The sequence below is a fragment of the Xiphophorus maculatus genome, chromosome 3, assembly GCF_002775205.1.
Source record: "Xiphophorus maculatus strain JP 163 A chromosome 3, X_maculatus-5.0-male, whole genome shotgun sequence".
In the NCBI taxonomy this organism is placed as follows: domain Eukaryota; kingdom Metazoa; phylum Chordata; class Actinopteri; order Cyprinodontiformes; family Poeciliidae; genus Xiphophorus; species Xiphophorus maculatus.
The window spans coordinates 20095550-20115229 of NC_036445.1; the positions used below are offsets into that span (position 1 = coordinate 20095550).

General features: G+C 40.2%; 3 protein-coding genes across 9 annotated transcripts; 2 read left to right on the forward strand and 1 right to left on the reverse strand.

Moving 5' to 3' along the window:
* Window positions 1–25: 25 nt before the first annotated feature.
* Window positions 26–6523, forward strand: LOC102220849 (fasciculation and elongation protein zeta-2-like). 7 transcript variants are annotated; one of them, XM_023330829.1, is made up of 9 exons: window positions 26–827; window positions 2111–2219; window positions 2365–2481; window positions 2560–3033; window positions 3182–3262; window positions 3396–3471; window positions 3547–3612; window positions 5307–5332; window positions 5595–6523. In XM_023330829.1, exons 1-8 carry the CDS (start codon window positions 496–498, stop codon window positions 5315–5317), a joined length of 1266 nt encoding a protein of 421 aa, XP_023186597.1. In that variant the 5' UTR covers window positions 26–495; the 3' UTR covers window positions 5318–5332; window positions 5595–6523. The 7 variants fall into 7 exon arrangements, 6 of the variants coding, with proteins under 6 accessions (XP_023186597.1, XP_023186596.1, XP_023186595.1 ...); XM_023330828.1 differs by having other exon boundaries at window positions 5307–6523; XR_002752541.1 differs by having other exon boundaries at window positions 27–827; window positions 3547–5332; window positions 5595–6522.
* Window positions 6524–7242: 719 nt separating this feature from the next.
* clec3b (C-type lectin domain family 3 member B) lies at window positions 7243–11591 on the forward strand. Its single transcript, XM_005798453.2, has 3 exons — window positions 7243–7438; window positions 8562–8660; window positions 8776–11591. Exons 1-3 carry the CDS (start codon window positions 7342–7344, stop codon window positions 9174–9176), a joined length of 597 nt encoding a protein of 198 aa, XP_005798510.1. The 5' UTR covers window positions 7243–7341; the 3' UTR covers window positions 9177–11591.
* Window positions 11592–12583: 992 nt separating this feature from the next.
* On the reverse strand, window positions 12584–15713 carry tmem158 (transmembrane protein 158). Its single transcript, XM_023330832.1, has one exon. The coding sequence runs from the start codon at window positions 13730–13732 to the stop codon at window positions 13019–13021; it is 714 nt and encodes a 237-aa protein (XP_023186600.1). The 5' UTR covers window positions 13733–15713; the 3' UTR covers window positions 12584–13018.
* Window positions 15714–19680: the final 3967 nt, after the last annotated feature.

The window sequence follows — 19680 nt, forward strand, 5'->3', positions numbered from 1 at the left end:
TGTTTTTTTTGCATTACTTTTATTTTCGCCTTTGGTCTCACAATGGTAAAGACATGAAATACCTTAGAATACTTAGTGACATAACAAAGATATATTAATTTAAAAACAGTGCATGCATTCGCTATCAAATTTTAGGATTTCTGTTGCACATAATAACATAATTGATTTAAAATAATGAATGTTTTTTTTCTACTTCTAAGTTCAATGGACAAGTCCTGGGGAGACAAACAGCTCAATTTGTGTGCTGAATAGTAAAACCAAACAAATTGATGAATTGAGGGAGAAAAACATGATTGCATTCCTGCACAGAAAGCTTATTTATTGTCAACATATTTTGTCTGTCTCCACACATCAGGTCCATAACATTCTGGGTATCACCACTAGTGGGCCCAGCCGGTGCTACGCTGCTGCTGCTGCAGCCTCGGTCAGACACACAGAGGATGAGGCCTGCCAGTCCTGCCCCGATTAATCCATCGTTTGCCCGGGGCGGTTAGCATGGTCCGGGCCATGGATGCACCGATCGCGCATTTCGACGACGACCGGCCGAACTTGGCGGACGTGACCGCGGGTTCGGTACCGCAGCACGGCCGAGCGGAGGTGAGCCCCGCCGCGGGGGAAGCGGTGGCTCGGCTCCTCCTGGATCAGGATGATCCTCCTGGGCGGGCTGACAGCGATGGTTCCCCGAAGCAATCCAGTGTGTGCAGGTCCACGGAGGAACATCTTAATGGACCGGATGGGAAGTTATCGGCTTGCCTCGAAAATGTAAAACCGGACAGGATCGGTGCAGTGAGTGTGTTCACGGAGGAGACCCTGCTGGAGAAAGACGAGTGAGTGTTTGTGGAGCAGGCTCCATGTTATTACCCCCCCATGTGTAATAAGCTGTTTAAAAACACACAAAGATCATACCAGGGTAGATGTTTATTTAGGATGATAATGCTGGATGGATTGGAGACCCCAGAGGTATTCTCATCATCAGGTTCTGTGAGACCACTAGCCAGTACTTGGTACTATGATGTTCAGACATTTCATAACATTTAATTGTTTTTTCACATACAAGTCCTTGCATAAGTATTCATAGCCAACAAACACTGACAATAATTAATTTTTTCCCCTAAAACATACAAAGTCTTGTTTGCAGTTTGTCAGAAACCATGAAGACACAACAAACATGTTGAAGAAGATGAAACCAAAATGGAAAAACTAAGACTTGCACATCACCCTGATCACAGGACCATCCTCATAGTGAAACATAGTAGTGGCAGCATGAAGATGTGGGGATTGTTTAGAAGATGGGAGGCTGCAACTGAGTCGAAAATGGGGTGGAAGTTCACCTTCTAGTGCAATAACAACAGTAAATATGGATCAGAGCCACTATGGAATGGTTTAGATCAAAGGATGTTCATGTGTTGCACAAAGTGGTTAAAAATGTCCGTCTCATAAAGTGTGATAAAGTTCAGAGGACTAAGAATAGTTTTGCAAGAAATGCGTCTCAAGATAAATTTAGAAGTTGACTACCAGGTCAAACTCCCAATGCATCACAATAAAATCTGTCACAATAACAAATTTTGCAAAATGATAAATTGTCTCAAAAGTCATTGCGATAAATGGTAATATTGTTGTTTTGAACTAATCAACTATCAGCTAGTTGAACTATCAACTAATATAAAATAAAATGGCATAATGATGCAAGTTCGCCCCCTCAGAGACCAATAAGTTTTAACTTTGTGTAGAACACTTCAGACTGCAACTGGAAGGCATTTTAAACATTCAAAATAAAACTCAACAACCACAAACAACAAATTAAAAGAAGCTAAAACCACACACAACTAAAACCATTATTAAAAATGGACTATGAAGTCTCTATAAACAAAACAACCTTTCAAAAAATATTAATGATCAGAATGGAAATTATTGAGCTCATTTGAATTTATCATGCGCTTGATTAAATAATTGGTGTGATGCATTTCCCAGAATGCTTCACACCTGCTACACTGACTTCCTGCTACATACCCAGATGGTATCATGGCAAAGCAATTGCTCAGAGATTCTGGAGAAGAGGTTTGAAGAGTGCGAAGTCTGCAGCTGTCCTTCATTCCTGTCTCTCCTGCAGAATATGGAACGCCCTCGCCTGTAACTACGGCCAGGCCGTGCCGGTAGATTGGCGGCAGTCTCGGACGCGCTCCCTCTACATCTCCACGTTTAACCTTGAGGAGAGACTGGTGAGCCGCCTCCTGCCCCACTCCTCCCCTCCCCTCATCCTCCCACCAAATCCCTCCTGTGTTTATCTCACAAAGCTGAAATTCTCTCTCATTGTGGCTGATTAAATTCCCTTCCCCCCTCTCAACCCATTCTGTCCCCGGATAGAGAGAGACGGACGATGCGGCGGAGCTGTCCGACGAGGACGAGCTCAGGGAGCAGCTGGACATGCACTCCATCATTGTTCCCTGTGTGGACCAGGAGCCCCTTGTCACGGCGGAGCAGGTGCAAAATGAGCTCACATCGCGCTCTCATTCAGATATTTGATCTTCTGATGCATTGGTTTTTTTCCCCCTCTTGCAGGTCATCGAGGAGATCGAGGAAATGATGCAGGACTCACCCGATGCGGAGGCAGAGCGGAATCCCTCCCAGTCGGACCTGTCCATGCTCTCTGTGGACATCCGGCGCAGCAGTCCCGGCTTCGAGGACAGTGAGTGGCCGCTGCAGCGAGCAAAAACGGGGGGCTTTTCTCACAAGCAGCTTTTGCTCAGTATGTGTGTGATGACTCCAGGGCTGAGGTCCCTGAGCGCTGCCGAACTGCTGGAACGTCTGACAGAGACAGAGGTGAACATCAGGAGGTTCTCTGAGGAGCTGGTGCAGCAGCTGGCCGTCAGAGACGAGCTGGACTTCGAGAAGGAGGTGAAGAACAGTTTCATCTCGGCACTCATCGATGTGCAGAACCGGCAGAAGGAGCACAGGGAGTCGCTGAGGAAGAAGAAGAAGCTGAAAGGCGGAGCCGGAGCAGCTCAGGGTCTGCCGGAGAGAACACCTGGATCAGTAAATAATCTTAATGAATCATTCTGACAGCAGGACTTTGCTATTCTGTTGGGGGAAACACACTTTCCTGTACTTCCTAAATACTTTATTTGATTCAACATTTTTTTTCCCTTTCGTTTCTTCTTCACTTTTCTTCCTTCCTCCTTAGCGCTTCAGCATGGACGGCCTCTCCTCTGTTATTCAAAACAGCTTCCGGCAAACATTTGGCAGTGGCTGCAGCGAAAGACAGGTTCTACTACTCACATAGCCACAAGCTTTACTTTTCTGTTCTTTTCTTCTCTTTGTTTTGCTCTGGAAATGTAACTTTTCCGGCAACACAAATGCTTTGCTTAGCTTTGTCCCACCTTTCCTGTGGTTCACAGTATTTGACCACAGTCATTCCCTATGAGAAAAAGGGACTACCTCCGTCGATTGAAGACCTCCAGATCCTGACCAAGAGTAAGCCTTCTCATCTCTACTCTTCTGTTTGGCTTGATTTAGCTCAGTCAGCGCTGATTTGTTGATCTATTCCAGTTCTGCAAGCTATGAGAGATGACAGCGACAAGGTGCCTGGTCTCTTGACGGACTACATCCTCAATGGTGAGCGTTTCTCTCCTCTGTTTCTACCCTGTCACCATTAACGACAAGCCCTGTTTTATCTGAGATCTCCAGTTGCTGTTGAGCTAAATACAGGTTCTTAGTTCCACAGTTTATTTTGCTTCACATTTAGTTTTTATTTAACTATATAACACAGACTTTACTTTTCATCAAGTTAATAGTCACCACGTAAATTTCCAGAACTTACTAGTAAAAACGTACCCAGTAAGTTCTGATTATTAAATTCCCCTATTTCTAAGCTCTGAGAAAGTAACTTAATGAATGTTTCAGATAAAGTACCTGAACGTTACTAGCAAGTTCCATTATTCTTGTGGAAAGTAACGACTGGGCTCTGGGAGAGAAAATTGTGCACCATTTCTAGAGTTAAATTTGATCCACAAGACAGTTAAAATATAGCTGTAGTGCCTTTCAAAACGAATGGAAACAAATACATGGTTTTCAAGAGATTTTTGCAGTAACAATCTGAAAAGTCTGTTTTTATACCTTGCCTTTCTGAGTGAATACTTGGTTGAATCATATTTTGACCGCAATTACAACTTTAACACTTTTAGGGCCTCTCTCTGCCAGTTTTCACATCTAGAGACTGACATTTTCCCTATTCGTCTGGTGAAAAAAGCTCAAGTTCAGCCATGTTAGACATAGAGCATCTCTGAATGTTAATTTGCATAATTGGATAAACCTTCCCATTGAATCAGTCCCATCCTGTGACACCAGTTTAGATGTTGGTCAGTGTTTGTAAGGTTTTCATTTGTGCTGTGGTTTTATGGATAATTGACTGAACTGAGCCAAATCAAGTTTGTGATATTGTTTTGTTCTCCACATCTTTCTCCCTGACCTGTTTGCTGTTTCTCCTGCTCTTCATCATGCTGTTTGTTTACTAATGTTCTTTAATAAACCTGCAACATCTTTCCAGCATGACTGTCTGTATGGTGAGATTAGACTACACAGCTTACCTTGAGTTGGTCTCACATAAAACCCTCTTAAGATACAGTACAATTTGAGGCTGAAAAGTGTAAAAAAGATCAACTGTTGCAAACACATCAGGAAGACACTGTATGCATCCTTGAAAAGACTCCCAGCGTTTCCATGGGAAACAGTGAGAAGCTAAAAAACTCAAAGTTGCAGTAAATGATCCCAGTGTGTATCTTAGAGGGGTGGAAGATTACACAGTGTGTCTCGGTGTGTGTGTGTGTGTGCGTGTGTGCGTGTGTGTGTGTGTGTGTGTCTTTTATCTCATCTCCTTTTGTTAGTAGCTCTGTTGACACTGCTTGTTCCAACTCGTTCCTGTGGTCCGATCCTGGTTCTCCTGCTTTTATCACTCTGCATTTATGCTTGGATGTTTCTTACGAATGTGCTTTTGCAGTCGGCTTTTCTGCTTTTTCCATTTCCTTTCAGCTTCATATTTTTCGCCTGTATTTATTGCCTGTCTTTGTCCTACATGTTCTCAATTTCTCCTCTTTTTACTTGTTAGTCTTTGGTTTTAATTGAAATAGTTATGAGACAAAATGAATCTGTGTGGCTCAGTCTTAGTAAGAACAAATAGAAATGGACAGGAAAAGATCTGGAAAAGGTGAAATAATCGAAGTCTGTGTCTTCTTTTGATCTTTTCATTGTTGTTTTTTTGTCTTTCTCCACTTCTCACAATCTTCACAATCTTACGCTGCTTTACTCTCTAGCTCTGGTCTGAGCTTTGGACAGCGAGGTTTGTGGCACATTCCTGTGTGACATTGTTGTTGTTCCATAGATCACAATGCGATAGCGCACCCTGTCCACCAAAGGGTGTAGTTCAGTCTGACCTCAAAGATGTCCCTCTGTTCCTTCCTGCTCTTTACATTTGAGTCTCATAGTCAGTCTTTATCTCACCCAACAAGCATCTTAAAGAAACTTAATAAAGAGCAGAAATATAGATTTTCCCTTTTCTGATTTTTTATTGCTTTTAATATTCATATTTTTCTTTCTTTCAGTGTTTTGTCCGACGTAGATGGATCATGATGATCTGCAGACAGTTAAAGTTAGAAAGAAGAGGAACTGTGAAGCACACTTAATTTATTCCTGAATGTTTTTACCTCCATGTGTGAATTTATTGGTCCATCTTTGATTTATATGTTTAAGTTTATGATTGTGATTTCCAAATAGAGTGTGTTCTTGGAGACTATTTGACATATACAAGGTTTTTCTAAAGGTGTTTCTTTGTTTTTAAGGAATTCAATCAGATATTAGATGAATTTATTCAGGGTAAAGCTGTGAAGCAAAGGGCTTAGTATTTATGAAGCATCAACTGATCATCTGAGCCAAGAAACAAGGATACTTTTCTAAAGAGCAAAACATTTTGTAAGCATGAACAAAAAGACGAGACGAGATCAGCATCCCAGCATTATAAGTTGAAAGATCAGAGAGGTGGAAAAAACAGCCAATAGATATTTATAAGATTATAAAACAAATCTGAAGCCAGTCTGCATCATCGTGTGTCAACAATCTCCTCATTTTATCAGGACTCTACCTCCAACACCATCTATATTTATATAATATGCTGAGCTGATCCAGGCTTTACTGGCAACCAGAAACAATCTATGCATTTGAGTAAAAACTTAATCTGACCCACAGAGTGTCTGCGTTTCGGAGACGCTGCCTGGATCTCTGAATCAGAGCGCACAGGAGGCGTTGCACCTGGACTCTTACTGTGTTCCTACCAGCTGCCTTTGCCTGAACTTTTCTACATTATGGAGAGCTTATTTTCACTGATGAGTGTCATGTTGAAACTCTACTTACAGAAGCCACGTTGCTATGCTATTTATCTATTTGTGTAAATATTGTATCTGAATAATAGAACTCTTGATATGTTTGCTTAATTTTACTACTGAGAATTAGATAATAAAGAACATGATGAGGAAACATGCTGAGTCAGGGTTTGTGGTTTTGATGATGATCTAATGGAGTGAAAAACTTTGTAAATGTCCTGCACAGCGACTTCTGCATTTAGTAGAACCCCTGATAAAGGTGGGTAGAAACCTTAAGACAGATTCATCTTGCCCTGCAGAAACACAATCCTCCACTGTTTATTGCACATGTCAAAGGAAGATTTTTGCATTAACTCACTGACTTTTGTCTGGAATTAACAGAGCAGAAATGATTGAACATTATTTGCATTTTCACTAAATATCAAGTAGATGTGATAAAACAACCTACATCTTAATCAGATTTGAACCTCACAATAGTGTTTCTTTGTTATGTAAGGCTTTGCCACGTGTTTGCTGCGCCTTGTCCAGCTCTCTGAAGAGATCCAGATGTAGACTTTCGAGAAATCTCCAAAGCATCCGACGTCTGGCGCCTAGAAGGCAATCACTGCAGGCAACAGAAAGGAAAACAAGAGATTACATCTGATTCCAAGAGATGTATTCAGATAAATATGACTTTGCCTTACATATCGTGTGTTCTTGATAAATAACAAGAAAATCCTTTGTCATAATGTAAAAAAGCTGAAGAATAATAAAGAAAACTCTGCAAAAACAGCGACACAAACAGCTGTTTGACATCTGCAAAACATTTATTCTCCCTGTTACTGTAAGAATGTAAGATTTCCTCTTACATTCTGCCTTCACTACGTCACGTGGGACCAAACAGTCTGCTCCCGAGCCTTTGCTCAGAGCTGAGAGGAGCTGCAGCAGCAAATCAGTTTGTTTGCTGTGGATTTCAGGTTTTTCCTCCTCAGCCATGGATCTTAGAGGGCTTCAGGTAACACTTTGTCTTCTTCTGCTGTCGCACTGCTCACTCCAGCAGACATCCTCCAAGAAGAGGAACGGAAAGAAAGGTAAGACTTGGACATGCAGCGCAAGTATGCAAACTCCGTAAACTTCTCCACATTTTGTCTGGTTGCAGCCGCAAACTTGAATGGATTCATTAGAGATTCAATGTGTTAGACCAACAAAGTGTAAAATTAAGAGGGGGAGAGAAAATGAAACTTGGAAACTGCAGCATGTGTTTTTACTGAATGAGATGGAATTTTGTAGAGAGCATCTGTGTCTGAACAACACTTTTCATGTCTTGCCACAAATTATAAATCATGTTTGTCAGGACTTTGACTGGGCCATTTTAAGACTTATATTCCTTAAGCATTCCAGTATTGCTTTTGCAGTATGTTCATTGTACTGCTGGAAGATGAGTCTCCACTCCAGTTTTAACCTGTTAGTGTCGTTTACAGCTTCTAGCAATTTTTCCTTCAGGATTGCCTCCATTCATCTTCCCATCATCTCTAACCAGCTCAGTTCTAGCGCTCTCACAGCATCACTCTGCCTCCACCATGTTTCACAGCTGGCATTACTTGTTCAGAGTGATATGAGTATTAATATTCTGTTTTACATGAAGATCAAAATGTCACATTTTGGTCTCATCTGACCAAAGCACTTTTTTCTTGTTTTCTGTCTTCTTCATTGCTTGAGCCAAATTTCAAATGTTTTCGCTTATTGCCATTGCTTTCTTTCTGATACTCTTCTGTACAGGCAATATATAGAGTGAACTATTCACAGCTGTTTTGTCAAAAGGTTCATCCACCTGTGAATGGAGACCTTTGCTGCTCCTGCAAAGTTATTGTGGGACTCTTGTGTTTCTCTAATAAAATGCTCTCATTACCTGCTATATTAGCTTAGGTGGACAGATGTATGCTAAGATTGACTAACACACAGACTATTTATCCTTGACATCTGAATGTAGTTGCTTGCACTACCTTGAAACTTATGGATATCAGAGTTAAGTATTCGTCTGTCCCATAAAATCTCAATAAAATCAACTGACGTTTGTGGTTGTAGAGAGACAAAGTGTGAAAAGTTTAAGAGGTAAGATGCGTTAGCAGATGAAAACAGACTTTAAATTTACGTAAAGCTCTGCTGTAGTAGGTATCAGGTAAAGCTAGCTGGTATTTGTGTTTGTTCAACCAGACTCAGTAACAAGTGATGCGATTGAGAAGCTGCAGAAACAAATTGATGACATTGTTCAGGAGCTGAACCTGCTGAAAGAGCACCAAGCCTTGCAGACAGGTAAGTTTTTATTGACGAATGTGAAATACAATCCTCTAGCATGTGAGGCCATGTGTCTTGATTAGCGGACAGAATCAGCATCTGAGTCATTAATTCTTTGTAATTTGCTTCCCAGTTTGTCTGAAAGGCACAAAGATCCTGGGAAAGTGTCTCCTGGCTGATCCAGTGAAAAAGACCTTCCACGCAGCCAACGATGACTGCATCGCCAAGGGAGGCAGCCTGAGCACCCCGCTGACGGCAGACGAGAACGACCAGCTTCACAGCTATGTTCGCCAGAGCGTCGGGTCAGAGGAGCAAATCTGGCTGGGCGTCAATGACATGGTGATGGACGGACACTGGGTGGACCAGACAGGCTCCAGCGTACGCTTCAAGAACTGGGAGACTGAGATCACCCACCAGCCCGACGGGGGGCACGCCCAGAACTGTGCCATCTTGTCCACCACAGCCAATGGGAAATGGTTCGATGAGAACTGCAGAGCAGAAAAGGCCTCGGTGTGTGAGTTTAACATCGTCTGAGAGGTTTACTGCCACTCTTTAGACTCTGATATCTCTCTATGCAGATGATATCAGCATTAAACTGAAACAGATTTAAGCTGCAGTTTTCCTTAGACCTCTGTTTCTACATGTCATTATCAGAAAAGAACATTAAATGACGCAGTATAAACTACTCACTGGAACCTTTATAAAAATACTAACAATACATATGTTTATGTTAAAATATATCAGTATGGCTTGTTTGTGTATTGTGTGCCATATGTAATCAAATCTGCTTTATAACTGAAGATCAATTATGTGTTTTCTGTGGCATCCTGGCTTTTACTTCCACAAGCTTAATGTATGACATAATATGGATAAAAATGTACAGTGATCCTATAAGGCATTCGCAACTTGTTTTTCTGCCGAACATACCTGGCAGGAACAGGAGAGTTCAAAAGAATCTGACTGCAGACAGGTAAGGAAGTGACCAAGGTGACAATTTTGGCAAATATTTTTAGTTGTAAAATTACAAAAAATAAAAAGAAAAGAAAAGAAAAACAAACCATAATGTAATGGATGTCTATTAAAAAAAAAAAAAAAGAAGTCTCGTCTGAGGTTCAGACTGCTGTTGGATGTGATGGTTGCACATCCAAATAAAACAGAGGACCTTCATGGAGACGTCTAAAATTGGTCTATTGGACCGGACCCGATATGATCTCCATCCATCTAATTTTTAGTGATACAGGTTGCTTAAAAAGAATGTGTACAAATATAAATGATTAATATTGTTAAACTTTATAGCAAATGAAATAGTTGGATTAACTGTATGAAATAAGTTTCAGTAACTCAGGACTTCTAGTTGTTGGTGTGATATTCTTTCTTAAAAAATGACACTTACAGTATATGTGTTTTAAAATTCTAATAAGAAAAATAAACAAAACAAAACATGAACTAAGGCTGGCACCTTTTCCTGATTTAATTCCATGGAATTGATTCAGTCACATGTTATCGTTGCAGTAAAACACCCTCCTTCTGCTTTTACAGGGATGCTGCATCTCTATGACATGACGGGGCAACACTGAAAGCAGTCAGTCAGCCCTGAGGGGGAACAATTTTTTTACAAACTGATCACATAGATAAAGACTATTATACCTTGGCATACGCAACTGACTGTCACGAAAAGTAGAACGGCAGGTTGGGTAAGCAACAACAAAGCAATCGTCTAGGTAGGAGAAAGGTGAAAGTATGAAGACAAGAAGAAGGCACAGGGGCATGTCATCATAAAAAGCAAGGAAAAAAGTCAAATAATAAAATAAAACAAACTTTAACTGGGTTTTAGAAACCTATGAAATTGATATTTGTTTCTTTTTCTTTGAAGAAACAGGAAAACCAAGTGATTTTTGACATCATTTGAACAAAACAATAAATCTGTTGTCATGAAAAGATTTTTTCTTGTTTTAAATAAATATAACATCTGGTCAAATATGAAATATGGTTACTGTGTCAAACCATTTTGCATACAGAAACCATCTTGTGTTATTAGAGTATCTCTTTTACTTACAACTCCATTTTTTTCCTATACAAAATATTTACCAAACAGCAAACTGAGCACGCTGAAAAAAAGACACATTAAATTTATTATTCTTATTGCAATAATAGAAGAATTGTAATAACAGAATCAAGCCTTGAACAAACTGATTTAAAACACAGAAAAAGAGTCAGAGAAAACTGTAGCAGGCTAAAGGATTTAAATATTTATTTCATTAAAAGTTTGAAACATTAATGCAAATAAACAGCTATATTAGACTTTTAGAAATATAACAATATGATAATTAAAACCTTTCTTATAACCAACATGTACAGTATTTGTCATGGTTTTATTAAATAATAAATAAAAGTTACAGAGCTTGATAATAGTTTAAGTAGTCCACAGTGACAGCACACTTTAATGTTCAGTTTTCTGTGCAAAAGTCCTAAACTTGGTATTATAAGGCAAAAACAGTCTAAAAAGATTAAAAACTATACAAACACCGTTTAAAGATAGAAGTTGGCACAGTTTACGCTGACATTATCTAGGAAGGCTTATAAGGGTGTACAAAACACATTGGTGTTGGTCCCAGTATATATTACCATTGGCTATTATAATTAGACTTTACCTTGGTTTGTCCTAAAGAAGAGGAGTCTAAAGATCAACCCAAACTTCTGAGGGTCTCCACATTCATTTACTGAATGGCTACAGTTATAGTATAGGCAGCACAGGCTATATTCATATATTAAAGTTTGTTTTTTCAACACACTGAAGTCAGCGTCCGACTGCACTTGGCTGGGCTATTTTACTGCATTTAACAAGTCATCACTGCCTTTGATCTACGCTGGTTGGAAATTTAAAAAACTTAATACTGGTCACATTCGAACTGGATTGTTTTGCATCTATTAAATACAATTTGTGAAGAATCTCAAATGTACCTTTTTTTCCACCGTAGGACACCTTATGTGGGGTACAGCTAGAAAATTACACCACCAAGAGTGTTCAAACATTTACAGCATTATTCTGCACTAAAGGATAGAAGCTTTGTTATCAGTGAAACCTTTCTTCAAACCTTTTACAGAAGAAGAAGTTTGTAGCATCTTACATTATAGATCCAGCCTTATGATTAACAGTTGAACATGAACACAGCTATGCTGCTCTAAAGATAGAATCTAGAAAACATAATATGTTGTGATCTTTGGAACATGAAACCTCATTTTTTATGACCCAAAAATAATTTACAGGAGCTCCAACTTGTAAACTGGATCACACAGACAGGGCAAGCCTGGACTCGTCTGTCGTCAGTGTACAATAATTCTAGGTTTTAGTTGTTTCATTTCATAATGAGCCTCATTTAAGGTGCATGGGCCAAAATGAAGCTTTAAAATCAAGTTTTGTTAAAGTTATTTTTATAATTGGGCTCAAATATTAAAACGTACTTTGTTCAGATGTGAGCTGTTTAAGTGGTATACTTTTCCACTAAATAAGTTGGTCTTATGGGGAAAAAAGCCTTCAATTGACTCTTTTTGGAGTCTTAGCAAATTTGAATTAGAAATTACACATAGTGCGTCCCTTAAAGTAAATTTGTTCTATAGAATGTCAGGCAGGAAGTCCTGTAAAGTGGTCTCAAGCAAAATAAATAAACCAAACAAACAAAAATAAAACAAAACCTTACAACAGCTCTATATCTTCTACATTTTCTGAAGCCGAGTTTCAGAAAATCCTCCAATCCTACACTGTCTATCTGCAGTGCAGGATTGTTCTGTATAGAACTTATTTGTCCAGGTTCTGTAATCTTCAAGCTGGAGCCCAGATTAGACGGTCTCTGAGCAAATGGAGAATCCTGAAATGTCTCTCTATTTTTTAGAGACAAACAACTAGGACTGCAAAAACCACAGCTTATATTTTATAAAATGTGTCTTACAATAGTTATGTCCTGGTTTGAGCTGTCTATGTGGCATAACTTATCAAACGTGATCCAGTTCGAAAATTAGTGATGTCAAAACAAACCTCAAAATAGTTTATTTTATTTATCTTTTAGAAACTGAATCAACCAATCAGATTTTACATAATCTGTATTTAATGTTTTTATGTATTAAATACAGGCTTCGTAAAGCTAGAATAATTGTCTTGGTCGTGTGATTTTGTGAGGCGTTCTCGTGTCAAATAAGCCTTAAAATCGCTCATTCATGACATTTCACAAAGGTTTCACAAATCCCAACTTGTATTTGATAGACTGAAATAAGTCTAAAATAATCTTGGTGAAGTTTGACCATCCTTATTATTCAGATTTATGACGGCAGGGGTCGTTAAATGCAGCAGAATAGCCCTTTAGTGTCGTGGGGTTTTTCAGTTATCTGGGTCTCCTCTGCTCCATACCGTTAGGCAGAAATCCTGCAATGATCGGTACCGGCCATATGAGCGCAGCAACACTCCACACGATGATGACCAGAGTCATGAAACAAGCCACAAGTGTCGACTCGATGGGCTTCCTGTTCAGCCTCCAAGTTTTGTCCCCCTTCAGCTCGTCCAGGCTGAAATCCACGCAGCAGAAAGCCACCTGGTCCCCGCTCTGCTGTCCCCTCGACCTGCCCTGGCCGAACCGGCGGTACCGGGACATCCCGCAACCCACGCACAGCCTCATCTCCTGCTGACCCCCGGTGACCCCGAGGTGCTCGATCACCACGGGTGAGATGGCCCGGTTGAAGGAGGCGGAGAAGAACGCCCTGCCGTGGTTGTTGGTGGTGTAGACGAGCACGTCACACTGGAAGCCGAAGCTGCTGTCCCAGTGGGCCACCAGCGAGGTGGGCAGCAGCCTGTGGACCGTCACGTTGCACTGGGACTGCGCGGGAGCGAGGCTCTGCAGCGGGGATGCTTCGGGCGAGGCGTCGCTTTCCTCCACGGACCTCTTGGAGAAGCGCACGTCCACCTCCAGGTTGGCCAGGAACCTGTTGGAGGAGTTGATGGGCGGCAGGAGGAGGTCCTCGTCGCTCCAGCCTCGGCATGGCGAGAGAAGTGCGGCCACCGCGGTCAGAGCCAGCAGGAGGGTCGGGGAGCTGTTCAACATGGCACAAGGCGCGTCTCTCCGGCTCGCATGGTGCTTCGAAGAACCTCGGACGGCAGGCAGGAAGGGCAGCGCGCAGAAACGCCAGACGCTTGTGATTTCTTTTTAAATAAACGCAGCTCCCAGAGGAGAAATTCATTCACAACGAACCCATCCAACTCTCGCCATATGCGCGCATCCTTCCTCCCTGCATATATCTTTTTCCTCTGTCTGGCTCTCCAGACCCAGCTCTGTGCGCTCTGAGCTCGGCTCTGTCACTTCAGGTGTGAGCACTGAGCACCAAAACACTGGGGAATGGTGTGGGGAGAGTCTCCAGTGCGCAGGGACAGCAGAGACGAGCGCAACACACGCCGTCCGCTTAATGACGCTGACCTGCTTTTAGAAACTTCCTGGCGGTAGAAAACCCTAATTCCTGATAGAAAAAGCGATTCATCTCAGTCTGCTGTCAGAGCCAATGGAACTGTTGCTCCATATTAGCCCGTTTATCAGCTCAACCCAGCTTTTATAGGATTGGGGAAAACGAGCTTAGGTGGAGAGGTTCTTGAAGACCATCTGTGCAGTTTTGTCCTCAATTTATCAAACCCACTCCAGAATAATAAGTAATTCAAACCCCTCAAACTTTACCTGTCACCACAAACATAAACACATTTCATATTTGTACACCTATGTAAAAAAAGTAATTGTCAAGTGGAGCAAAATGCTTGCTTTGTAGGATACTTTACAAATAAAAATCTACAAAGTGTGGCATGCACCTCAACCCTCTGAGTCAATACGTCACAGGAACACCTTTTTCTGCTAGAGACTAAAATATATGTAAAATTTTCTTTACCAACCAAATCAAGTTAATGCTCGCAGATGTAGAGCATCTGCGAGCATGAACTTTAAATTTGCCACTAATTTCCAGATGTATTGGGCTAATTGAGCCATATTAGCACATGAATATGCTTTGTTCTAACCCAGTCCATTGTAGATCTAGCACTACGACAACTACTTTGGTACTCTGCAGTATAGTATTGCCACCACTATGTTTTACTATGGAAATTGTGTTTATTTCATTTACTTAATGTATGACTTGTGAGAACAATTTATTACCCTGAATTTTAGTCTAGGGTAGTAGAGAAAAGAAAATGCATCATTTTTGCCCAACATCACAATCATATGCTACGTTCTGATGATCTATGACATCAAATGCTAATAAAACACACCAAGTGGTGTGGATAACGTAAACATATCTGCTGGGTATGAATACTTTTGCAGGGCACTTTAGTGTTTCTGTGAAGTTGACAAAGATGGTAGAAATGTCAGATTCAGAGGTGACTTTTCTGATAAGGTCACACCAACGAATATGCCTGGTGTTTCATTTGAGTAATTGCTCAAAACATAAGAAGATAATCCGCCTGCCATGCAGAGAAGCTTAACCTCCGACCCTTTCTTTATTCTGAATAAATTTGGTTTGCCGAGCTTCAGAAGTACGTGAAATTTTCTAAGGGAAAACTGTGTAGTGAAGCTTTCACTCAATCCACCCTAAAAATAAAAGATTGAGCAGGTTTTTTTGTGTGTACAGATAAGAAGAAAAACAAAGCAAGTTTTTCATCAAATTGCAAATCTCAACAAACACTGGCATTATTCACTACCGAGAAATGTTTTTCTTAATTAAGGCAACATCTTGCATTACACATTTGACTGTTATCAATTTACTGCAATAGACAGTAAACTGATCTGAAACAACCTCACTATCATTGGTGAAAGTAAGTGTGCTACTGCCAGTTTTGTTAAAAAGAGTTATTGTTTAGCAAGGTATTTTATCACCACTGAATAAATATACATTTTCAGTATGACATGATGCTACTGCAGCAAAAACAAGTTTATTTTAAGGATTTTTATTTATGGTTAACAGATGTGCAAACATTTTTGGAGAGCCCTGTGAAATGTAGGTGACCTGAAAAGACCGTGCTCATTTGTTTTTACATTTTATATGACACAAATCTGAGAGCAGTTATTTTTAAAAAACTATATTTCATATGCTTTGTTTCTTTCCTGGCATTTTCAAAAAAAAATAAAATAAAAAAAAGGCATCTGTTTATAATCCCTTGTGTGTTCACCTGCTCTCCGCTCACAAGCTGTGTTTATGCTGGTGCTTGTCTTCATCCGCCACATTGTGCACTGAGGGGAAGCCAGACACATCAATAAACACGTGGCTTCGTCACCTGGTTGCTCTAATGCTAGCTGAAACAACATTTAGATCTTTGGTTGAACACCTGGTCAGTCTTGGCAGTGAATGTTTCAAACTGGATTTAGCTCAACTCAAATTCAAAGCACGGGAAATATGATGCACTTTTTCACAGTGTGTATCTTTAATGCTATTCATTCCTAAATCGGGTAAATAAAACCTTTAAAAAGCAGTCAGAAACTCAAATCTATCACCACACAGCACTTACTTCTATTATCCTCAAGCTGTTGTGTTTCTATTTTATCTCAGCCTTTTTGAAAGGTTTTAAAGTTTTCACCCGGGAAATACGTGTGTTTATTTCCTCCTAACAACTTATATACAACGCATCAGAAACTATTATGAGATATTGACAGATCTGGGTCATTGACCAGGAGCCAAATCATGATGAATTATGCTGTTTCATCTTTTGCAGACTGGGGAATTTAAATGCTACCTGGACGAACTGATTCCTTTTGTGCTATTTAAATGGTGTAATTTGCTCCAGAGTCCTGCCTCTCTGTGTTTGATGTGAGTTCCCGCTGAAGATAAAGATGCTCTGGCCTCAATTTACACCTGAAAAGACCTTGTCCTCTTGTCCCAGTTTAATTATGACAGCACATTCAGCCTCCTTTTTTTTGTTGCTTTAAAACAATTACCCAGTTGTTTGGTTCTCTTTCTGTAAATTCAGATATCTGTCTGTTTCTCTGAAACCCTCCCACACACATCCAGAATGCAGGTCCCTTCGCATCAGATATGCTCCAGACAATGTAGCGGTGAACAGAGGAGGGAGATGTAAATGACTTCCTTGCTCATTAATTATGCTATAAAAATGTAAATTGCTTTGGTGACAAAAATGCAAATGGAGTAAGATAAAAGTCTCCCCCTGCTGAAGGAAAGTGTATGAAAGATTCATTTTCTAAAAATGTGTCTGTGTGTTCAGGGGAGCAGGATCTGCAGCGGCTCCTCCTTGGCCTTCATCAGCTCCACATTTTGTCAGACGCTGTTGCTCTGACCCACCGGCTCTAACACACGACCGCCTTAATTAGATGTTGAGGATTGGGTTCATGCATTTCGAGAGTAGGAGTGTTAAATCTCCGGTTTTACATCCGAGCCCGGTGAATCTGGCGTCTACAGAGGTTTCTGTCACACTGCAAGGCACTGAGAATTTATCACCAAGGCAATAAAGTAGTTTGTATAATTAATAGTGATGATAAAAGCAAATAATAACAATCTAATCAGAGATATTAATTTAAGATCAGTAGAAGCTGTCTAGTTTCCGAGAGGTTTAGAGTGATATTATCTTAAAAAGCTAAATTACACTGACAGAATAATTTTAGCTTGTGTAATTTTAATAGGCCACCCTTTACAGAGCTTTATGTCTAATGTGTGCAGAAGTTTCCAATCTTGATGCATGAGGGCATTCCTTATATTTTACATGCATAGTCCGGTTCAACCTCGACATCAGGGGTCAAACAGATATCCTGACAGAGAACTTTAAATTAGTGGGTTTAAAGATTTCCCCTTTAAAATCAGTGAAGTTAAAATACCCAAGTCCTCACTTCCATTGTGGTAGCTGCAGTAAGCAGCATCTTATTGAGCTGAGCACAAACAGTCTCTTTAAATGTTTAGAACGTGTACCACTGACATGTCTCAGCAACTGTGTTTTATCGTTTTTTGGGAGTAAAAAGGAGGTGATGTGAATCTGAAATATCCTTCTTTTACCCCTGAGATCTAAACGTTACTCCTGCAGAAAACCCACCTGAAGTTAAAGGTTTTCCTGTCTTCTGTTCCTTTGTGTCTTTTAGTTGTTTTGCTTGCTTTCAAGTGGAAAGTAATAACTTTTCACTGACAGTTACTATTCAGTAATTTATAGTTTTTTTTTTAAAGCTTTGTTTTCCTGTTGTGTTACACTCTGAGCTACATCACATCTTTATTAAGGGACGGTCACATTATTTTAGGAATTTCACTTGGACATATATTATCCCACTCCTTTTTGATGCTTCTTACTCCTGACACATTTAGATTTAAATAATTTCCATTTGTATCTGATGACAAATGAGGCAGGTGACTCTGAAAAGATAATAAAACAATGTCAAATAACTAAAATTTATTCCGCTAAAGTAAAACATGTCAAGTATTATGCATTTTTGAATAATCACTGTGAAAATCCTGTTTTCACTGATATTTATAAGATTTATCTTTGGTGATGGTTTCACTGTGAAAAATGGTTGTGTGACGAAAAGCCTTAAATATGCATATATTTTTATACATGTAATTTAGAGACATAATTGCACTTTGACAAAGATTTAAATGAAAGGGCTAAAACTCATTCTGTTTGATTTCCTCTTCAGAGAGTCGTATTAGGCTGCTGGGTAATCATCACTCTTACATCCACAATAATCACTCTGGGCATAAATATTGCACTAATTATGAGTTCATTTATGCAAGCACAGAAAGGCAGTTCTTAGAAAAGTCAATCTGAAACATAATCATGGTTGAACATTGGAGTCAGTGGTGCGTTAATGGTTTAAGTGTTTGGTTTTAATGAAGTTACACAAGAAAAAAAAAATAAAACCAAGCCAATTAAACCCTTAATAACTTAATTTCAAGGTGAATATAAATATTTTAATGCGCAAAGTACATTCAGAGGATAAAATTAGTATGATTCATGGTTGATCAGACTATGTAATTTTCACGTTAGCTTGATAAATTGCGATTTAACATAACATTTTTCAGCATTTCAGAATCTTGTCATCAACTTTCACAATTACGACATAAATAAATAATAAATAACTCAAATGCGATGGGGTTCCTGGGACATGCAGCAACATATTCTGCTGCAAAGATTCGATTTTTAATCAGAGATCCGAGGTGCAGCTGTGGCAGATGAAACATCAGGATAAATCATGATGCGGCCCCAGAGATCCACCCAGATTGAGATTTTGTTTGCAGCTGCAAAGCTCCTCATCTCCTTTTGCACAATCATGCTTCTCTCTTTGCCTTCGGTCCCAGTGAGAGCAGATAAGCGAGGGGCGCACAGGCCTGTTGATGTGAAATGGGCCTTGGAAATAAAACCACACTTATCACTTTCCCTGAAACACGGTCAACAGCAGGCAGAGACCCGTCAGCCTGGCTGTCCTCCCTCTCCGGGAGCTGAGAGGGTGTGAGATTGCTTCCTGGGCCGAAGCCTTGGTCAGGCAGATACGGATCGAGAATCAGACTCTGGGTCACGAAAGGTCAACGTTGGACAGGTAGCGACAAGCCCGCCCTCATATGAGTTCTACCGAAAACATTGCTGCCACTGTAGCTCTGGGAGACTGTTTGTCATCTGCTGCTCTGCTGCTGACATGCAGTTGGGAAAAGGGGGTGATTACCAGCGGCTGTTTGTCATGTTGGGAATAAGGAGGCGTTCGCTAATGGAACAGAGGGGTAATTGGTTGCTTTCGGCATGATTTGTTTGAGAAATACAAGTAGGCCAGCTTGACATAAGCATAATACTGCTTTCCAAAAACAATGTTACTTTCCAATGTAATCCAGATGAAGAAGAAGAAAAAATAGTGTCTTTCATTTCGTTCCATAAAAAAACAATTAAAAAGATTTATAAGAAAGAGGAATCTCGAGACAAACTGATCCCGGGTTTTATGTCAAACTTTGTGCTGTAAACTGCCTTAATTCATTTTAAACAACCTGAGTCTCCATCTGCTCCTGCTACACAATATCATTTTTCTTTACGCGTCATCTT